This window comes from Lepisma saccharinum, chromosome 10 (genome assembly GCF_977018435.1).
Source record: "Lepisma saccharinum chromosome 10, izLepSacc3.1, whole genome shotgun sequence".
In the NCBI taxonomy this organism is placed as follows: Eukaryota; Metazoa; Arthropoda; class Insecta; order Zygentoma; family Lepismatidae; genus Lepisma; species Lepisma saccharinum.
Genome location: NC_139238.1, coordinates 12,565,046 through 12,581,772, shown reverse-complemented (window position 1 = coordinate 12,581,772; position 16,727 = coordinate 12,565,046). Strand labels below are relative to the sequence as shown.

The following is a 16,727-nucleotide window of genomic DNA, read 5'->3' as shown; positions in this document are numbered from 1 at the left end:
CATTGAATCTCTGATCGAACCGTTACAAATCAAACACTTCAGAGGAGTTTTCATGTCCGACTCGCTACCTTCAAGCGTTAAAAGAAGAGAATGCGGAGTAGTCAACTTGGACGGTCAAGAAAATCCAGGCACGCATTGGATATGTTACCACAAAAACGATGATAAAGCATTCGTTTTCGATTCTTTCGGAGGTGTTCCACCTACAAATTTAGTCTATTATCTGAAAACGAACAAAACCTCCATATACTACAACGACGAACGCATTCAAGATTTCGGAGACGTGAACTGCGGTCATCTCTGCCTCTCCGTGCTCGCGTTTCTCTCTAAAATAAATAACCCTACGATCGAAGATTTCCAGAAAGTATTGTGGAACCTCAAACAGCATCACTAGGATGGGCGTGTTTCATCTCACGAGCGAATCTTCGATCTTGAAACTCACGCTGCACGACGACATCGTCTATCCTAAATCCGTGGCTCTGCGTGCATTCTACAGCATGTACCTCATACCCAATGTTACGCAGCACAACAACAAAATTAGCGTCGGAAGCGAACACATCGTCGTCACGCCAGGACAATACAATCTTTCCACTTTGCAAGCTCAGTTACCCAAAGGCACATACCTTTCTCAAAATTCGGTCACGCACAGAGTGGAAATCCTATCCGCGACGGAGACCGTGGACCTGGGCACCATGGGAGAACTTTTAGGTTTCGAGAACGACACCAAACTCGAAGCTGGCATCAAGCACGTAGCAACCAACATTCCTAAATTCTTGGCCATAGAGACTCTGAACGCACACTGCAACGTGGCCGAAGGCATGATCACGAAATCTTCGGACGGATTGTTAGGAAGTCACAAGCAGACGGGAATCATAGCCACTTTCAAACCAAGTTCCGAGTTCATGGAACCGATCATCTACACGCCCTCTTCGCCGATCTATTTTCCAGTATGTCGCAACCGCATAGACGACATAGAGTTGGTGGTGACGAACGAGAAAGGAGACGTGGTGGATTTCGCAGGTGCCACTACGACGGCCATCGTGGAGATCAACGTATAATAAATAACCATACATGTAAAATGGAGCAAATCGAAAGTTACGAATTGCAATCTTTCCCTCCCAACCGTCGCACATTCGCCAATCTCAACGAGGCGAACAGGGAGATCGAATACGACGTGGACGTAGGCGATGGGTTCGTTCATCCTCACAGAGCGGACCTCTACCTTCAATTCGACGTGGTGAAGAAGGAAAGCGGAGACGCGTTTCCCGCAGCAGCAAACTTGATACTCGTGGACAACTTCGTGCCTCACCTGTTCTCGCAGGTGGAGGTGAGGAAACACAACACCGTCATCGACAGAATAGATTATCCAGGCATCACGTCGACGGCAGTGGGAACGTTGAAATTATCCAAAACGGACGCAGCGTACTACCAGGCCGGGGGATTCGAAGCCGGGACCAAAATATCGACGAGAAGTCACACGGTGCTCTTTCCCATGCGTCTGCTGCCTGGTTTCTTCTCGGACTACAAGGAGATCATGTGGAAGGGGGGACTGAGGGTCACGTTTCGAAGAGCGGCCAACGACAACGACGCACTAATGCGATACGCTACTTTGGGTCCGGACGGCACCACGCCGATAGCCAACACTCTACCCGAAGCAGCCAAGTGCGTCATCCAAAGCATGGAATTGAGAATGCCGGTGGTGGAATACGAAACGAACTACGCCCTCAAGTACAAAGCGGAGATCTTGAAAAGTCCGCAGGTGCCGATTCACTTTCACGGTTACCAGTGCGTACAGAAGGTGGCATCGGGAAGTCACATAGAATTCGACGTGACGACGCAGTTCAACAACATACAGTTCGACATGCCAGATTTCGTCGTAGTGCTCTTTCAGACCGGGCGCGATAACAATCAGGAAAAAGATTCCAGCAAGTTCGACGACTGCAAGATCAAGAACGTTTATCTGAAGAATGGACGCAACGAAGTGTTCCCGCGCGAGAATTACAACCTCGACGTGACAAAAAACGATTACCTCAAACTTTACGAAGCGTTTTCGGCTTACAAACGCGTGACCGAGGGAAGCGTTGACATGTACTACACGCCCAGCGAGTTCAAAGCACGGAGACCCATGACCGTCATCAACACATCTAAGAGAAAGAAGGTTGTGGTCAACGATCGAACCAACATCAAGGTCGTCTGCGAGTTCCACGATGCCTTGCCCGAGGATACCCTATGCAGTGTCATCCTGATTGCAGAGAAGTCCTTCGCCTACGACGTGAAGAACGAGAGGGTCACAGAGCAGTTTTAACAAGTTTTTTAACATCTTTTCTTGCACAATAAGAAATTTTCTGCACTAGCACAATCAGTTACAATGGCACAATACGAATTTCACTAGTTCAGATCAGTTACAAATGTCAATTTCATTAGTTATCAGTTACAATATCTTTTTTGCACTATAGCACGAGACAATCAGAAAATTTGCACAAAAAAATTTGTTGTTGTTTTTACACGTGAAAATTAACAATAATTTTTTTTTTATCGTTTCAGATGCTGTCGAAACATCAAAAACACATACACACACACTAAAAAAATAAGCATGCAACTTTATTTGTAACACACACATACATTCTCCATCTTCATCAGGAAAATATTATAATAAACATAATTATTTTTATCTATATCTCACAATAAAACTCTATATCCAAAAATATCACAACATCAAATAACACTAGCGTCGTTAGTACACGTTGCATGCATTACGGAGGTCCTCTGTAGGGTTTCATGGAAGTTTGGGGAAAAAAAAAAAACACGTGAAACTCTACAGAGGTGCGGTAATCTATAACCGCAGCCGTTAGAAAACCTTTACTTTTTGGCTGGGCACCACGCACCCTGGCGAGGTTATAGGGGCCAGGCATCCTAAAAAACAACAATTATTATTTTGTTTGTTTGTTTGTGTTACAATACATACGCGCGCGCGCGCGTGCGCGTGTGCGTGTGCGTGTGTGTGTGTGTGCGTGTGTGGCACATCGTTCCCCCGAGAGAGAGAGAGGTTTACAAAGGTTACGATATACAAACATTGGCCCCCCGGGAGTTGGAAAATTACGATATGGCGCATTCGTTCATTACTGTTCCCAGCTATAAGTTTTTCTCTCTCTCTAGCCCCTTGCCAACTAAAAAAAAGTGTAGGTAGGAGTTGGTAACACTGCGAGAAAATAGAGATCATGCCTTACAAGAAAAAACCATTAAGGCGATTTTTATTTGATGACGTTGAACCCGTGCAGTGTTCCCATCCATCCATCTCTCTCTTTTACGGCAGTGCCGGCTCTCTTTGTTTAGTATATGTAGGTTGGCAAAAATTGCTTTATGCACTGTAAAGCAAACCTCAAGCAAAATTGCCAGCCCCTTGCATTAGGCTAGGTTAGACAAGAAAAGCTGTAGGTAGGCTGTCGGCTGTTTAACTCTTCCCTCTCTCTCTTCTCTCTCTTTTTTGTAAAAAGCTATGGCAAAAGTACCAGTAGGGTTGGCAACCTTGCTTTATGCACTGTAAGCCAAGCCTCAAGCAAGGTTGCCAGCCTCTTGCTTTAGGTTAGGTTAGACCAAAAACCTTGGTGATTTTTTCGAGTAAGATGTTAGTAATACTGTGTCCGAAAATAGGGGGGGGGTTTATGCCTTACAAGAGCAAACTATCAAAACAAGCCCCACCAAGCTTTACTTTCGGGTGTAGTGTTGCCAACACTGCGAGAAAAAAGTTGCCAGCCCCTTGCTTTAGGTTAGGTTAAACCAAAAACCTTGGTGATTTTTTCGAGTAAGAAGCTAGCAACACTGCGAGAAAAAGGTTGCCAGCTCCTTGCTTTAGGTTAGGTTACCCCAAAAACCTTGGTGATTTTTTCGAGTGAGGAGCTGGCAACACTGCGCCATCAAGTGAAGATCATGCCTTACGACAGAAATCCATAAGGAGCTCCTCACTTCAGCTCCTCACTTGAGGGCGCAGAAACGGGCTGATTGCACTACTACACTGCGCTTTCACCACGCGATTTTCCTCCTCCTCCTCTGCTATGTGCGGCCCTGCTCTACAGTTAGCTGGGATAGGGTATAGGGATATGAAGTTGATGACAAATCATCATCTTTTTCTTGGCATTGAACACAATGCTAAACCTTACACTAGTCCGTTTAATGTTACTGAGAATCAGAAAATATTATTTTTATTTTGCATTATTATTATTTATTTATTTGTTTTCATTTTCCGACCTTTTTGGCTCTTTGGTCATTTTTCAGTGTTTTTTGCCGTCTTTATCGCTTTTTTAAAATAATTTTTGATAATTCTTTCTTCTCCTTCCCAGTTGTTCCATCAATTTTAAATGCTACCATAACTAACATACACGTATATCATGTAAGACTAAAAAACAATTAAAAATACTTTCGAACGGTACACCACGAGATGCGTAAACCTATCTTTCCCGTAACGCGAATCACTTCTTGCTACTTCAAATCTCTCCGCGCGACTACTAACCGTTTTTCTCTGGAAGGCGATAACACCTCTCCAGTTACACAGTGTTACCAGACACAATAATCTTTTAATACTAGGAAGTTGATAAAAGCAAACAGTAATATATTAGAAATGTACAGTAATCTGGCACAGAGAATTTTTGTATGTGGTGGCAACAATGCAATGAAAAGCGCGTGATCTTCTCACACCACAAGAGTTTAAATAAATCAACAATGGATTTCAAAATATAAGAGAAACGAACGGCGTTTGCCAGAAACATGAAACAACAAATATATATAAAGAATTTAACTCAGAAATTATTAACTTAGGCTTCACTAACTTGATTAAAATGAAACTTACAACAATCTTTAGAACATTTAAAGGCAAATATATTTATGAATATATATATGAATTATTAACTGTATAATACCAACTATAAAAAGCATGAAATAATAATATAAGATATAATAATAATAATAATATACAAGCACGAAGTAATGGCAAACTCGGGGTCATTACAATATCCCCCTCTTCCAAATAAAAAAATCTTTAATGAGAAAAGAGAAAAGCGAAGTATTTTTTTTTATATAAAACAAATATAAAACTTGTCTGTGCCATAAAACATACTAACAACGAAGTATCTTAAACATTGATTACACAAATGTTTTGCAACGTATTCACAATAAAAAGATTATGGATATAACAAACCAAAGTTAGTGTACTATTCCATTCTTGTACACAAAAAAAATCCGTCTTGAAATATCTTGTTTCACTCAAAGCATTGTTACAGAATAAGCTTCCAAAAGAATTTACATGTGTGCTTAATATTTAGCTTGCAATACGTAATTCGTGTTTTTCTTTGACAGTCAAAATATTCTACCATTTTAACTTACATTAGAAACATATACGATTCGTAAATACAAGCTAGCTGTTCAACAATCACAGAAAGCAATTAAAAAAGGAAAAGTTGTCGGCACTTTGACAACCATCGCCGAATATGAGAAAAAGTTACCAATCTAAGCATTGTTACAGTCATGCTTCTTTACAAAAGAAAACAAAACCAAAAGAAAACATTCAAATATTTACAGGAAATTACAGTCGCAAGCTTCATTCATTGTTAGAGGCTTTTACAGAAAAAGCGCGTTCTTGCTTTGAAGAGAAATAAACAGATATCTTTCTTATACTCTCAGTTCTCCTATTTGTCTTGCATTTCAACCTAAGATTTAACAGAACAATGGATTCTTTTGTTTGACAGTATTGAGTAATGAAAAGAACAAAACAACAATTTAATCTATAAGTTCATTTGCACTTACGGGATTCCTTCCTTCAGTCAAAATGCATCCATTGGTGAGTTGTCGGGCAAGGGTCGGATGGCTTGTGGGATCGAATGTTTGGGAGCCAAAACAATATCCATGATGAAATTAGACCACAATCGGTGATTCGTGTCGACAATAAAGGCGCAATAAAACATTTCTTGAATAACTCTCCATTCCTTCAACTGTTCTAATTCCTTGTTGAGTGCAGCACGTTTAGAGATGGGAATCGGATAAGGCTTCCGAAATACAGGAATTTGATCAATTAAATTTATTTCACATTCCATTCCTTTGACCGTTCCTGGTCTGTCAGAAAACGTCGGTTGATATTTTAAAATTAAATCTAACAGTTCCGTTCGTTCTGAAATACTCAAAGAAATACTTTCATCGACCTTGCACTTCAAATCCTCCTCACTAGCCATCCACTTGTCATACTGAACGTGGTGCACAGCCTTCCTTTGCTCATTTGCACCCACGTTAAAAACTATATTCTCAGGCAAGGATGATTCATCATCGAGGCGAAGTATCAGCTGATTGGTTTGAAAGTCCACATTAGCCTTGTAGTCACGCAGGAACGGAACTCCTAAAAACATATCTGCCGGAATGTTTTTAATCACAAAAATGTCCACTTGAACTTCCTGTCCATCAAATGATATTGTAAGTTTTCGTTTTCCACACATACGTACGTGCTGTTTTCCTGTAAAGTCTGTCAGCCTAACTTGTGGTTCCCTTGTAAGTGTCATGCCACTGAATTTCTGCACTAAACGTTCCAAAATTTCATAATTCAACAATGATACCTCGCTTCCGGTGTCGATGACACAAGATACCGGAAGTCCAGCGATGTTACTATGCACGATCGGAGTGGTGCTATTTGAACATAACTTTGAATTTTAAATACGTCACCTCGGATCACAGCCCTTTCAGTTTCAGTTAAATCTTTCGTCGTGGTCACTCCAAAAGATCTCGAATCACTAACGTGGGATAGCTCCTCAAGATTCCCTTGCCCAACACGGAGCTGATCAATTAAGCAAGGTGAGAATTTTCAGCAGAATTCCCACCTACCTGATTCATGTTCCAGTAGTAGTTTCGAGTGTCATTTATGGCCTGTTGCTGTTCGTGACTTAACGGCGGCTCATCAGTGTTTGTTTCAGCGTTCACCATCGGGTTATGACGCGGAGAGTCCGATCTTGACCGTTGGTAGCTCGGCCTGTATCGCTGTCGTCGACGAGCAGGTGGTGTCCATTGCCTCGTTCTTTCTGACCGCTCATCTGCTTGAGACGTCCGATTCTGTTGATTCTGCCGTCGAGAAGTATTGTACGGATGAAATGAATTCTGGTTTTGGTTGTTACGACGGTTCTTTTGTCTTACCATCCTTACTTGTGGAGTTCGGTTATTTTGTGTACGACGAAAGTTAGAGTTTTCCTGACGTCGTACGCCAGCCGTGTTGTCGTACGTTTGCCAACCCATCGGTTCTTCACACACTTCGTAACTTTTAAGAAATGTTGTCAGGTCACGAATGTTCCTAGGAGCGTTGGCAAGGCACAGATGTCGCACTCGAAAAGGGAGCTGTTCGATTATCAAAGTCACCACTTCATTTTCCCGTAAACTGTCAGACAGGTTCTTGAAAGCAGCGTAGGTACTCCAGGCGTAGCTTTCCATGGACGAATTAGTTTGCCTAGAATAACGACGCCGTCGCAGAGCAGCAAGTTGTCGTCGTTTACCTTCCGGGGAAGCAAACTGTTCCCGGAACAGTTTACAAAAGTCCTCGTAGTTACGGAACTGGTCACGGTTCGCGGAAAGCCAATGTTCAGCCGTTCCCACAAAGATTCGTGACAGAAAACCTACTCGACACTCTTAAGGTACATGCATTAGGCGAAAGCTAAGGTTTAGGTCTGTCAGATATTTTTCCGCTGAGTACGCTTCAATGTTTCCGTCAAATTTTGGTAACTGGTTTATGTCTGTCATGCGTGGTAAACGAAGATTCCACTCTCTTAAAGGAGCACTATCCCAATCGGACATTCCATCACTTACTCGCCGTTCGTCAACGTCGTACTGTCCAACACGAACTGTCTCTCGAGCAGGTACAACGGACTCGCGCAAAGAAGGTCGATGATCTCTCTCAATGTGCAAGGACTGCTGTTGTACGTACATTCCTGCAGTGTCAAGGGGCGACGAGGATGTGGTGGCCCATGTTTTCGCGTACTGGAGAGGTAACAGTCTCCTCTCGAACAACTAAATTTGTCACACGCTGCCGAAGGTCTGCAATGTCGTTTTGTAGGTTCGTGTGGGTCTCCGTTACAGTTTCTTGTAGTTGGGTCCGCAGACCAGAAATGTCCTGCGAAAGTTCGGTCACTTGATCCTTCAACACGCCTACATCGGACTCAAGGACAGTCTGCTTGGACACTAGACCCTGTTGTGCTTCTTCAACTTGGCCAATACGTTCAGATGTAAGCTGTATTTGAACAGGAAGAGCACTCAGTTGTTGCATAATGTCACCAAGCTTTCCCGCTATCTTGTCATTACTCTCCCTTTGTTTTTCCGATAATGCGGTGAAGAACTGTTCTTGTCGTTGACGCTCTCTCTTCCCGCTCACGTTCCTGGGCTAAACTCTCACGTTCCTTTTCAGCAATGGCAGCAATCATCTGATCCTGTCTCTCCATCACGGGATAACTGACACGGTGCCTAGCACCGGTTCCACCAGGTTCATCCTCTGTTCAAAGCACGTTTGACACAGCAACTCCTTGTCATTCTCGCCGACCACAGTATCTGCCCGTGCCAACACCCAGTGTGGAATAACCTGTCACAATTTTGACATCGGTATCCAGATTCTTCTGTCCAGGTAATGCTGCAACACGCCGCTGTCATCCCCTGTACTCCGCTGCGTGATTGGCTCCATAGGTTCTTCCTATCCATCTTCTGGGAAAGTGGTATAAATTTTGGGAGGACACAAAACACTCGGGACCACTGGGAAACACTTCACACAATGGGAGAAAGGACAATCTTCACTCTTCACGAGCCCCACGTTGGGCGCCGAAAACGTGCTACGTCCCGCGTAGCGGTGCACTTCACAAGTACACTTACCTTATAAGCTCAGCAGAGCATGCTGGATAATCCCAGGGTTTGGGTTGCATTACTGCGTTCCTTCCCCTTGGATCCACAGGTGAAGTCCAATGACAACCCACGAGGTTGTCCTCCTGATGCAGGTCTCCACAAGTACGAAATACACTTTCCAAATAAAAAAACGCAATATGTTCAACTTTACGTTTATTATAGACACGCACGTATATCATGTAAGACTAAAATTACAATTAAAAATACTTTCGAACGGTACAGCACGAGATGCGTAAGCCTATCTTTCCCGTAAAGCGAATCACCTCTTGCTACTTCAAATCTTTCCGCGCGACTACTAACCGTTTTTCTCTGGAAGGCGATAACACCTCTCCAGTTACACAGTGTTACCAGACACGATAAATTTTAATACTAGGAAGTTGATAAAAGCAAACAGTAATATATTAAAAATGTACAGTAATCTGGCACAGTGAATTTTTGTATGTGGTGGCAACAATGCAATGAAAAGCGCGTGATCTTCTCACACCACAAGAGTTTAAAGAAATCAACAATGACTTTCAAAATATAAGAGTAACGAACGGCGTTTGCCAGAAACATGAAACAACAAATAGATATAAAGAATTTAACTCAGAAACTATTAACTTAGGCTTCACTAACTTGATTAAAATGAAACTTACAACAATCTTTAGAACATTTAAAGTCAAATATATTTATGAATATATATATAAATTATTAACTGTATAATACCAACTATAATAAGCATGAATAATAATATAAGATATAATAATAATAATATAAAGGAAAAAAAGGTAAAGGTAAAGTGTTCCCCTGTGCATAGCACCACGCCATGAAGGCGTATAGGGGGTGTGGGGATAACGCCCCACACTTTCTTGATCCGGTCGTGAGTGGGGGTGATGTGATCAGCATCACGCCCCTGACCGCCTTTACCCCCCAGGGTTTCCCCCAGGTACCCATGTTATTCGACGCTGGGTAGGCGCCGGGGCCGCTTCCACCGTTAGAAAAGTTCCCGGATTTGAACCGTCCGGGGATCGAACCCGGGACCTTGAGCATGGTAGTCAGACGCGTTACCGACTGAGCCACCGCGGCCACCATAATAATATACAAGCACGAAGTAATGGCAAACTCGGGGTCATTACACTTACAATGATATCATTTTCCAACATAGTCCTCCTGCACTTCAATACACTTGGTCCAACGTTCCACAAGCTTTCCGATACCCTGAGTAAAAAATGTTTTCGGTTGAGCAGCAAGCCACGTCTGCACCGCTTGCTTCACCTGTTGATCTGTGTCAAATCGACAGCCTCTTAAGGCATCTTTAAGTGGACCGAACAGATGGTAATCCGACGGGGCGAGATCGGGACTGTATGCAGGATGCTCTAACACCTCGAAGCCCAGATTCTGAAGAGTTTGAGCGGTGCTGGCGGCTGTATGGGGACGCGCGTTGTCATGCAACAAAAGAATGCCTTCCGACAATCGACTTCGTCGTTTGCTTCGAATTGCAGGCTTCAACTTGTTCGAAAGCATATCACTGTATCGTTCACTGTTTATTGTTGTCCCCTATTGTTCCATAATTACCCCTTCTGAGTCCCAAAAAAGTGTGAGCATCACTTTCCCTGCAGAGTGTTGACGCTTGACTTTTGTTTCACTGGAGATTCAGGGTGTCTCCATTCCATGCTCGGGCGCTTGCTCTCAGGTTCAAAGTGATGGATCCATGTTTCATCTCCAGTGATGATTCGTTTCAAAAAGGCTTCACCTTCGTTAGCATGTCTGTCCAATAATTGCTGACAGATTCTGACACGATTTCGCTTTTTCTCGTCAGTGAGTTCTTTAGGGACCCATCTCGCACAGACTTTATGAAGATTGAGCTTGTTATGGATAATTTCATATGCAGAACCAAGACTAACGTGCATATGGTTTGCCACTTCATCAACAGTCACTCGTCGGTTATTCAGAACCAGCTCACGGACTTGCTCAATGTTGTCATCAGCAGTGGATGTGGCTGGACGACATGCTCTTTCCTCGTCCTTCACACTTGTTCGACCGCTTTTGAACTTTTCAATCCACTGGTAAACACTTCGCAGCGGTACAACATAGTCACCGTATTGTGCTGAAAGTCTTCTATGGATTTCAGCTCCTGGTACACCTTCAGATCATAAAAACGGATTACAGAACCCTGTTCTTCTGTGGTGCACACGAACAGTGGCGCAGCCATGTTTACAAGGCAACACTGCAGAGCGAACTGAAGTGATGACGCTGTAACCTGCCATAGGCGAAGACAACGATACTATCTATCGGCTTGCGAGCGCAGAAAGCTGTACAGCCAACCTACGGAAGAAAAGAAAAAATTGCATTTACTTTTTGACTAACCTAATATATATAATCTCGTTCACAAGAAACAAAACTCTATTTTCAGATGTTGGCCGAGTACTGCATCGTGCAAGGCGCACTCTCAAAGGAGGCAAATGATTTGCACAGAAAATCCTTGCGGAGTATTTTAAGTAACCTTGAATTAAAATTGCAGAAAACTGCAAACACTTAATTGGCATTTCCCTTTTGCTTCGATAGTTTAAACCAGCAAACACATTTTATCAAATTATTCAACTAGTCTCTTGTAATTTATTTAAAAAATCAGGCTTTCATTTTAAGGGCGAATATTGTTTTAGGTCCTTCTTTAAAATATTTAGGTATTTTTTAAATTATTTTAAGGTCATTTAGTAGGTCCCTTTTTTATACTTCCGGGTCCTATTGATAAACGTTCTTCATTTGCGCCCAGTATGTCAAGCGGATCTTCTGACTCTCCTTTTGGAAAAAGGAATACCCCGCTTATTCCTTCCTTATTCATATCATTGGTATCTTTTCTCTATGATTGTAACTTTTTTCTAGTTTTCGATATTTTGTTCTCTTTTAATATGCCTTTTCCCGAACATACTTCCTCACTTGATCATTTATTTTTCTATGTTTTCATCAATTTCATCTATTCATCAGTCATCCTCATCGTCGCTATTAGTCTAAAGTAGCAAGAAAGCGACGCTAAATATGAATGTCGATAAAAGCGTTGAAGAGTTACATAAAGAGACATTGCTTGATTTTTATGTTGCCACAAATTTTATTACGTGAATTGTTTACAATCGTGCACAAACTATGGCTAATTTTTCTTTGCAGTGTGAAGGCTACGAAGTTTACATTGGTGATTTCGAAAATTGCGAAGTAGATGAGGACAGGTCATTGGCAATAAACGTGACCTTTCGGATGGACGGATGTAACGCTTACATCCTAGGATGCGTTGAAGTCTTAAAGACGTTTGGTGAAGACGGTGACACGCTTGAAGTAAGTATAACGTTTTGTACAACTGCAAAATATTATGGAATATAGTAAATATGTATTCTCTTGTTTTGCAATTGTTTCTTCATTAAGAATTTGAGGTAGAATCAGTGGTCGAATTGGAAAGAAATTAGTGCCAGTATGCTCGTATGCACAGACATGTCTTTTGATGCCAAGAAAAGTTCTTATCAATTTTGTGAGACAACTCTATCTTAGTATTGCGTAGTTCTACAAATTTGATCTTGGTTTTGCTTTGAAGCTCTTTCCAGCTGTTTTTAAAACTTATCATCATTTTCAATTCACATTGCGAAACCGATTTTATACATATTTTTATTCAACGGAGTAAATATGTATGTTGAACGTGGCAACACCGCACACAGCGATGTCCGTTGAACCGTGGCAGTCACTACCATAGCTTTACACAAAATTGAATGCGCTTAACTTTGATCTAATCGTTTTCATGTGGGTGTACTGGTTAATTGGATCGTGGTCGGTAGAGCTTCTGACTGCCACGCGGGAGATTCCCAGCTTCGTTAATCTGAAATTTATTCCCTTGTCGGTCGGGCTTTAGAGCGTAGAAGTCTCTAGCTCTGATAGTAACTTATTCTATACACTTTTATTTTAATAGGCTGAATATAACGTCAAACAGAATGCAGGCTTTATGGGAGACATCACAATAATGAGCGGACTGCAAGAGGACGGATGCAGGCACATGGGGGAGCAGGTATCCAAAGATCAGGGAGACGAAAACGTTGTGATAGAGGCCATGGGAGCGAAAGATATGAAATGCCCTCAGGATCCGGTAAGTTATTTTCTTTGAAGTAGCCCAAAAATGGAGTTAAGGCTGTACTAAGGGCAATTTCGAGGTAATATTTCGATAACAGATGGTAGCACCGTTATCATGTTGCCAGATCTACGTGCAAAGGAAATGCACCGGTCTTGGGAAGGACAACTACTTCAGCGCCATCTGTAAGCGGCAGTTTGAACATGATGGAGACGTTATATACCGGATGTTTCAGAAATAATAGAGGGATTACAAAAATTTATTGCAAGTAAAGAATTGAACCGACGATAATGAAACCAGTCCAGAACGATCTTTTCTTAACATATTAAAATGTTTATATGTGCACCACGGGTAGTGTCTATCGCGATGATACGCTCCCATAAGGCTGCTATATCACTCGGCATTGGTGAAGCGAATACCCTGCCTTTGATGAAACCCCACAAAAAGAAGCCCACGGTGTAAGGTTTGGTAATCTTGGAGACCAAAACTTGGCACAAAACACTGCGAGTGATGTGAGTGATATGGGTGATTTGAGTGTCGCCTAACGGCAGGGATGTGAACTCTCAGCTTAACAAAACATGCACGAACAGTTTTCGTTCCTGGATCGTTCTGGACTGGTTTAATTAACGTAAGTTGACTACTTTACTTGCAATACATTTTTGTAACCCCTCAATTATTTCTGAAACACCTGGCATTTTTGTTATTTACTTAAATACATTTAATCGTAACAAAATTATTTATAAGTATTCCAAAGTGTAGTGAATAAAACAATCTTCGATATCCGAAAATTTCTTCCTCACCGAATCTATATTAGTTGCACTGCACGGTTGTCCAAAGGAATTTGGACCTATGCTGTAATATGGCTTTATATTAGAATCCTCTTAACATACGGTACGTGCCCTTAATACAAGCAGTGGTGCCAAGTTATGAAAAACATTGGATGCGCTGAACTCGAAGATTGTTTTGTAATTTAACACAAGTAGTGTAATCATATACGTTCAAAATAGTACTTGGTACGAGGCCTATTATTTCCATTAATTTAAGCACAATGGAAAACCTATTTTGATGATGTTTTTGTTGATTTTGTACTATTGCAAATCTGTGATTTTTCATCTCGTATTTCGTACGAGTGTCATAATTTCTTTCGAGTTAAAGTACGTAACGCCTACATCCACGCACACCTACACCCACCCACCCACACTCACCCACACCCACACCCACCTACACCTATTTACGTCCCGTCTACTTCCGGTCCACTTGACAGACACCTGTGAGTTTTTCCAGTTTTTTTTTTAAGTATACAAGTACATATATTTTAAGGGTTCAAAGTAGCACTTGGTACGAGGCCTATGATTTTCATAATTTAACTACAATGGAAAACCTATTATGATGATGTTATTGTTGATTTTATACTATTGCAAATCTGTTTTTTTTCACCTCACACTTGGTACGAGTGTCATAATTTCTTTCGAGTTAAAGTATGTAACACCCACGCACACACACGCACACCTACGCATACCCACATTTACACCTACGCATACCCACATTTACACCTACGCATAACTTCACCTACACCCACGCACACCTACACCTACACCCACGCACACCTATACCCACCCACGCACACCCACGTTATGCAACAAGTTATTACGCAATGTTTACGCAACAAGTTATTACGCAGACCCGTATCTAGCGTCTTGTTGGTTATGACGTGATGGGTGTCTTCTGATTGACTTACTGTTTCTGACGTTTTCATCCGCGCTTAGGTTACTTAAAGGGTTTTCGCACTACAGATCAGTCAGTATCGTGGGAGTGTTCGAAGAGTACGGATGTGTTGTTGTAGTGTTAAAAGTTAAGCATTTAATTTATTTTAAAGCTACATACTATTTTATTATTTTTAAGTTTAAAAAAAGTGTGTCAAGTGATTTGTTTTCATAGCAATTTCGATCAGATTGAGTTTTGGTGTATTTATTAATTTGTTTATACTTAGTACAAATATATATTTTATATATAATAAAAAATAGCTAATATAAAATAAAACGTCATGAATATTTTTGGGTTTAAGAAGCAACAACATAATCAGCATGTAGAGAGAATTCCAGGAAACATGGATGTATTTAGAGAAATTTATCATCAATTGAAAAGGTTACTTCTTGTTCACTTGAACAGTATTTGGTCTCATGTTGACGAGGATACTGGAAAGCACTTATTTGTATTTAATAATAACTTATCATCAAATAAGTTACCTGTTAGTGGGAAAATTCAAATAAACGTTTCTCCACCCAATGCGGCAGGTTTGCACATAGGTCGAAATTTGTATAGAATTAGACATAGTACATTACTTCCTGATACGTCTTATGATGTGGAAGCTGGTGAATTTTTGTATGCTGAGATAATTGGAGAGTATGATAAATTGATTCCTCTGTTTGTCGAAATAAGAATAATCTATCCTCTTATTAATATATAAAATACCTAAAAACAAAAAAACATGGATATATTTGGTAATAGAAGGCGACAGGAGATTCCAGATAATTCAAGCGAGATTGCTAGTTGAGATGTACGTCTAAAGAAACTGAAATCAGATTTACTCATATTACAGAATTTGCTAAATCTAAATATTCAAGCAGAGATTACAAATCTTCAAACTCAACTGATTGATCCTATAGTAAAAATTGATGGAGAACTTAAATCTTTGCTTGAGAAATATACTAATTTAGCTTCAATAGATAATCTTTAGAAATTAGAAGAGAATATTGCCAACTTGAAAAAAGAACTTGATAAATTTAGACAAATCCAGAGAACGAATACCAAACAGCTGAAACAGCAATTAAATGACCAGGCAAATAGTATTCGTACCAAACTGCAAACCATCATCCAGAATATCAAAACTCAAGAAGAATATGAGCAGGTAAAGGCTAGTATTGCTAAATTGCAAGAACAGTTTCAATCTTTCGAAGTTATTACATTGCAAAGTATCAAATCTGAATTACAGACAGATGAACTGCATACAGCTATAACAGAAGTTCAATCGAAACTACAGACATTGGAAGATTTTATCAATAATTTACCTTCATCTTCTGAATTAAATGCTATTGCTCGGAGCGTTGCCGGCATCAAATTACAGTTGGAGACTTATGAAGATTTTGGAAAGATACAAGGTACCATAGCTCACATGGAAGATACTATGGCAACTATGAGAAATGAGCTAACAAGTGTACAGGAAACTCTTCAATCGAAACTGCCTGGCATTACTGATATTCTAGCTATAGTTCAACAGAAAGTTACTAAGCTTGAAAGCTTGAAAACTGAATCAGAATTATCGTATTTCCATCATCTTATTGACGACATTCAGAGTAAATTAGAGACACTGCAACAGTCTACACCTACGCAGGATGACATAACGCAACTGCAAGAAATTTTGAAAAATGCAGCTGATGCAACAGAACTCGATGCTATAAAATTAACTCTTACCACACTTCAGAATACTGTAGCTGCTTTGCCTACTTCTCAGGAAATCAGAGCTATGAGGAGAGCAGTATTTTAAAATCTGAGGATATCAAAAACATTCAAGCAGAAATTGCGTAAATCAGAGAAACTTTTGCTAGTCTCCCCAACAATCAGATAATTAACGAACTACATGCATTATTTACAGAAATCAGAAGTCAAGTACACGATCTTGCTACCCAGAGTTCTAAATTGAAACTTGTAGAAAATTTACAGGAGATTATTTTTAATATTA

The 16,727-nt window shown here is 40.8% G+C and overlaps 1 protein-coding gene across 1 annotated transcript in view; it reads left to right on the top strand.

Annotated features, from left to right (window-relative positions):
• The window catches only part of LOC145994212 (uncharacterized), a 58,003-nt gene that overhangs the window by 29,717 nt on the left and 11,559 nt on the right, over positions 1 to 16,727 (top strand). The window contains exons 2-3 of the mRNA XM_083130307.1: positions 12,046 to 12,210; positions 12,833 to 13,006. Of these exons, the coding sequence (XP_082986433.1) occupies positions 12,046 to 12,210; positions 12,833 to 13,006 (339 nt within the window). The remainder of the gene's footprint in view (positions 1 to 12,045; positions 12,211 to 12,832; positions 13,007 to 16,727) is intronic.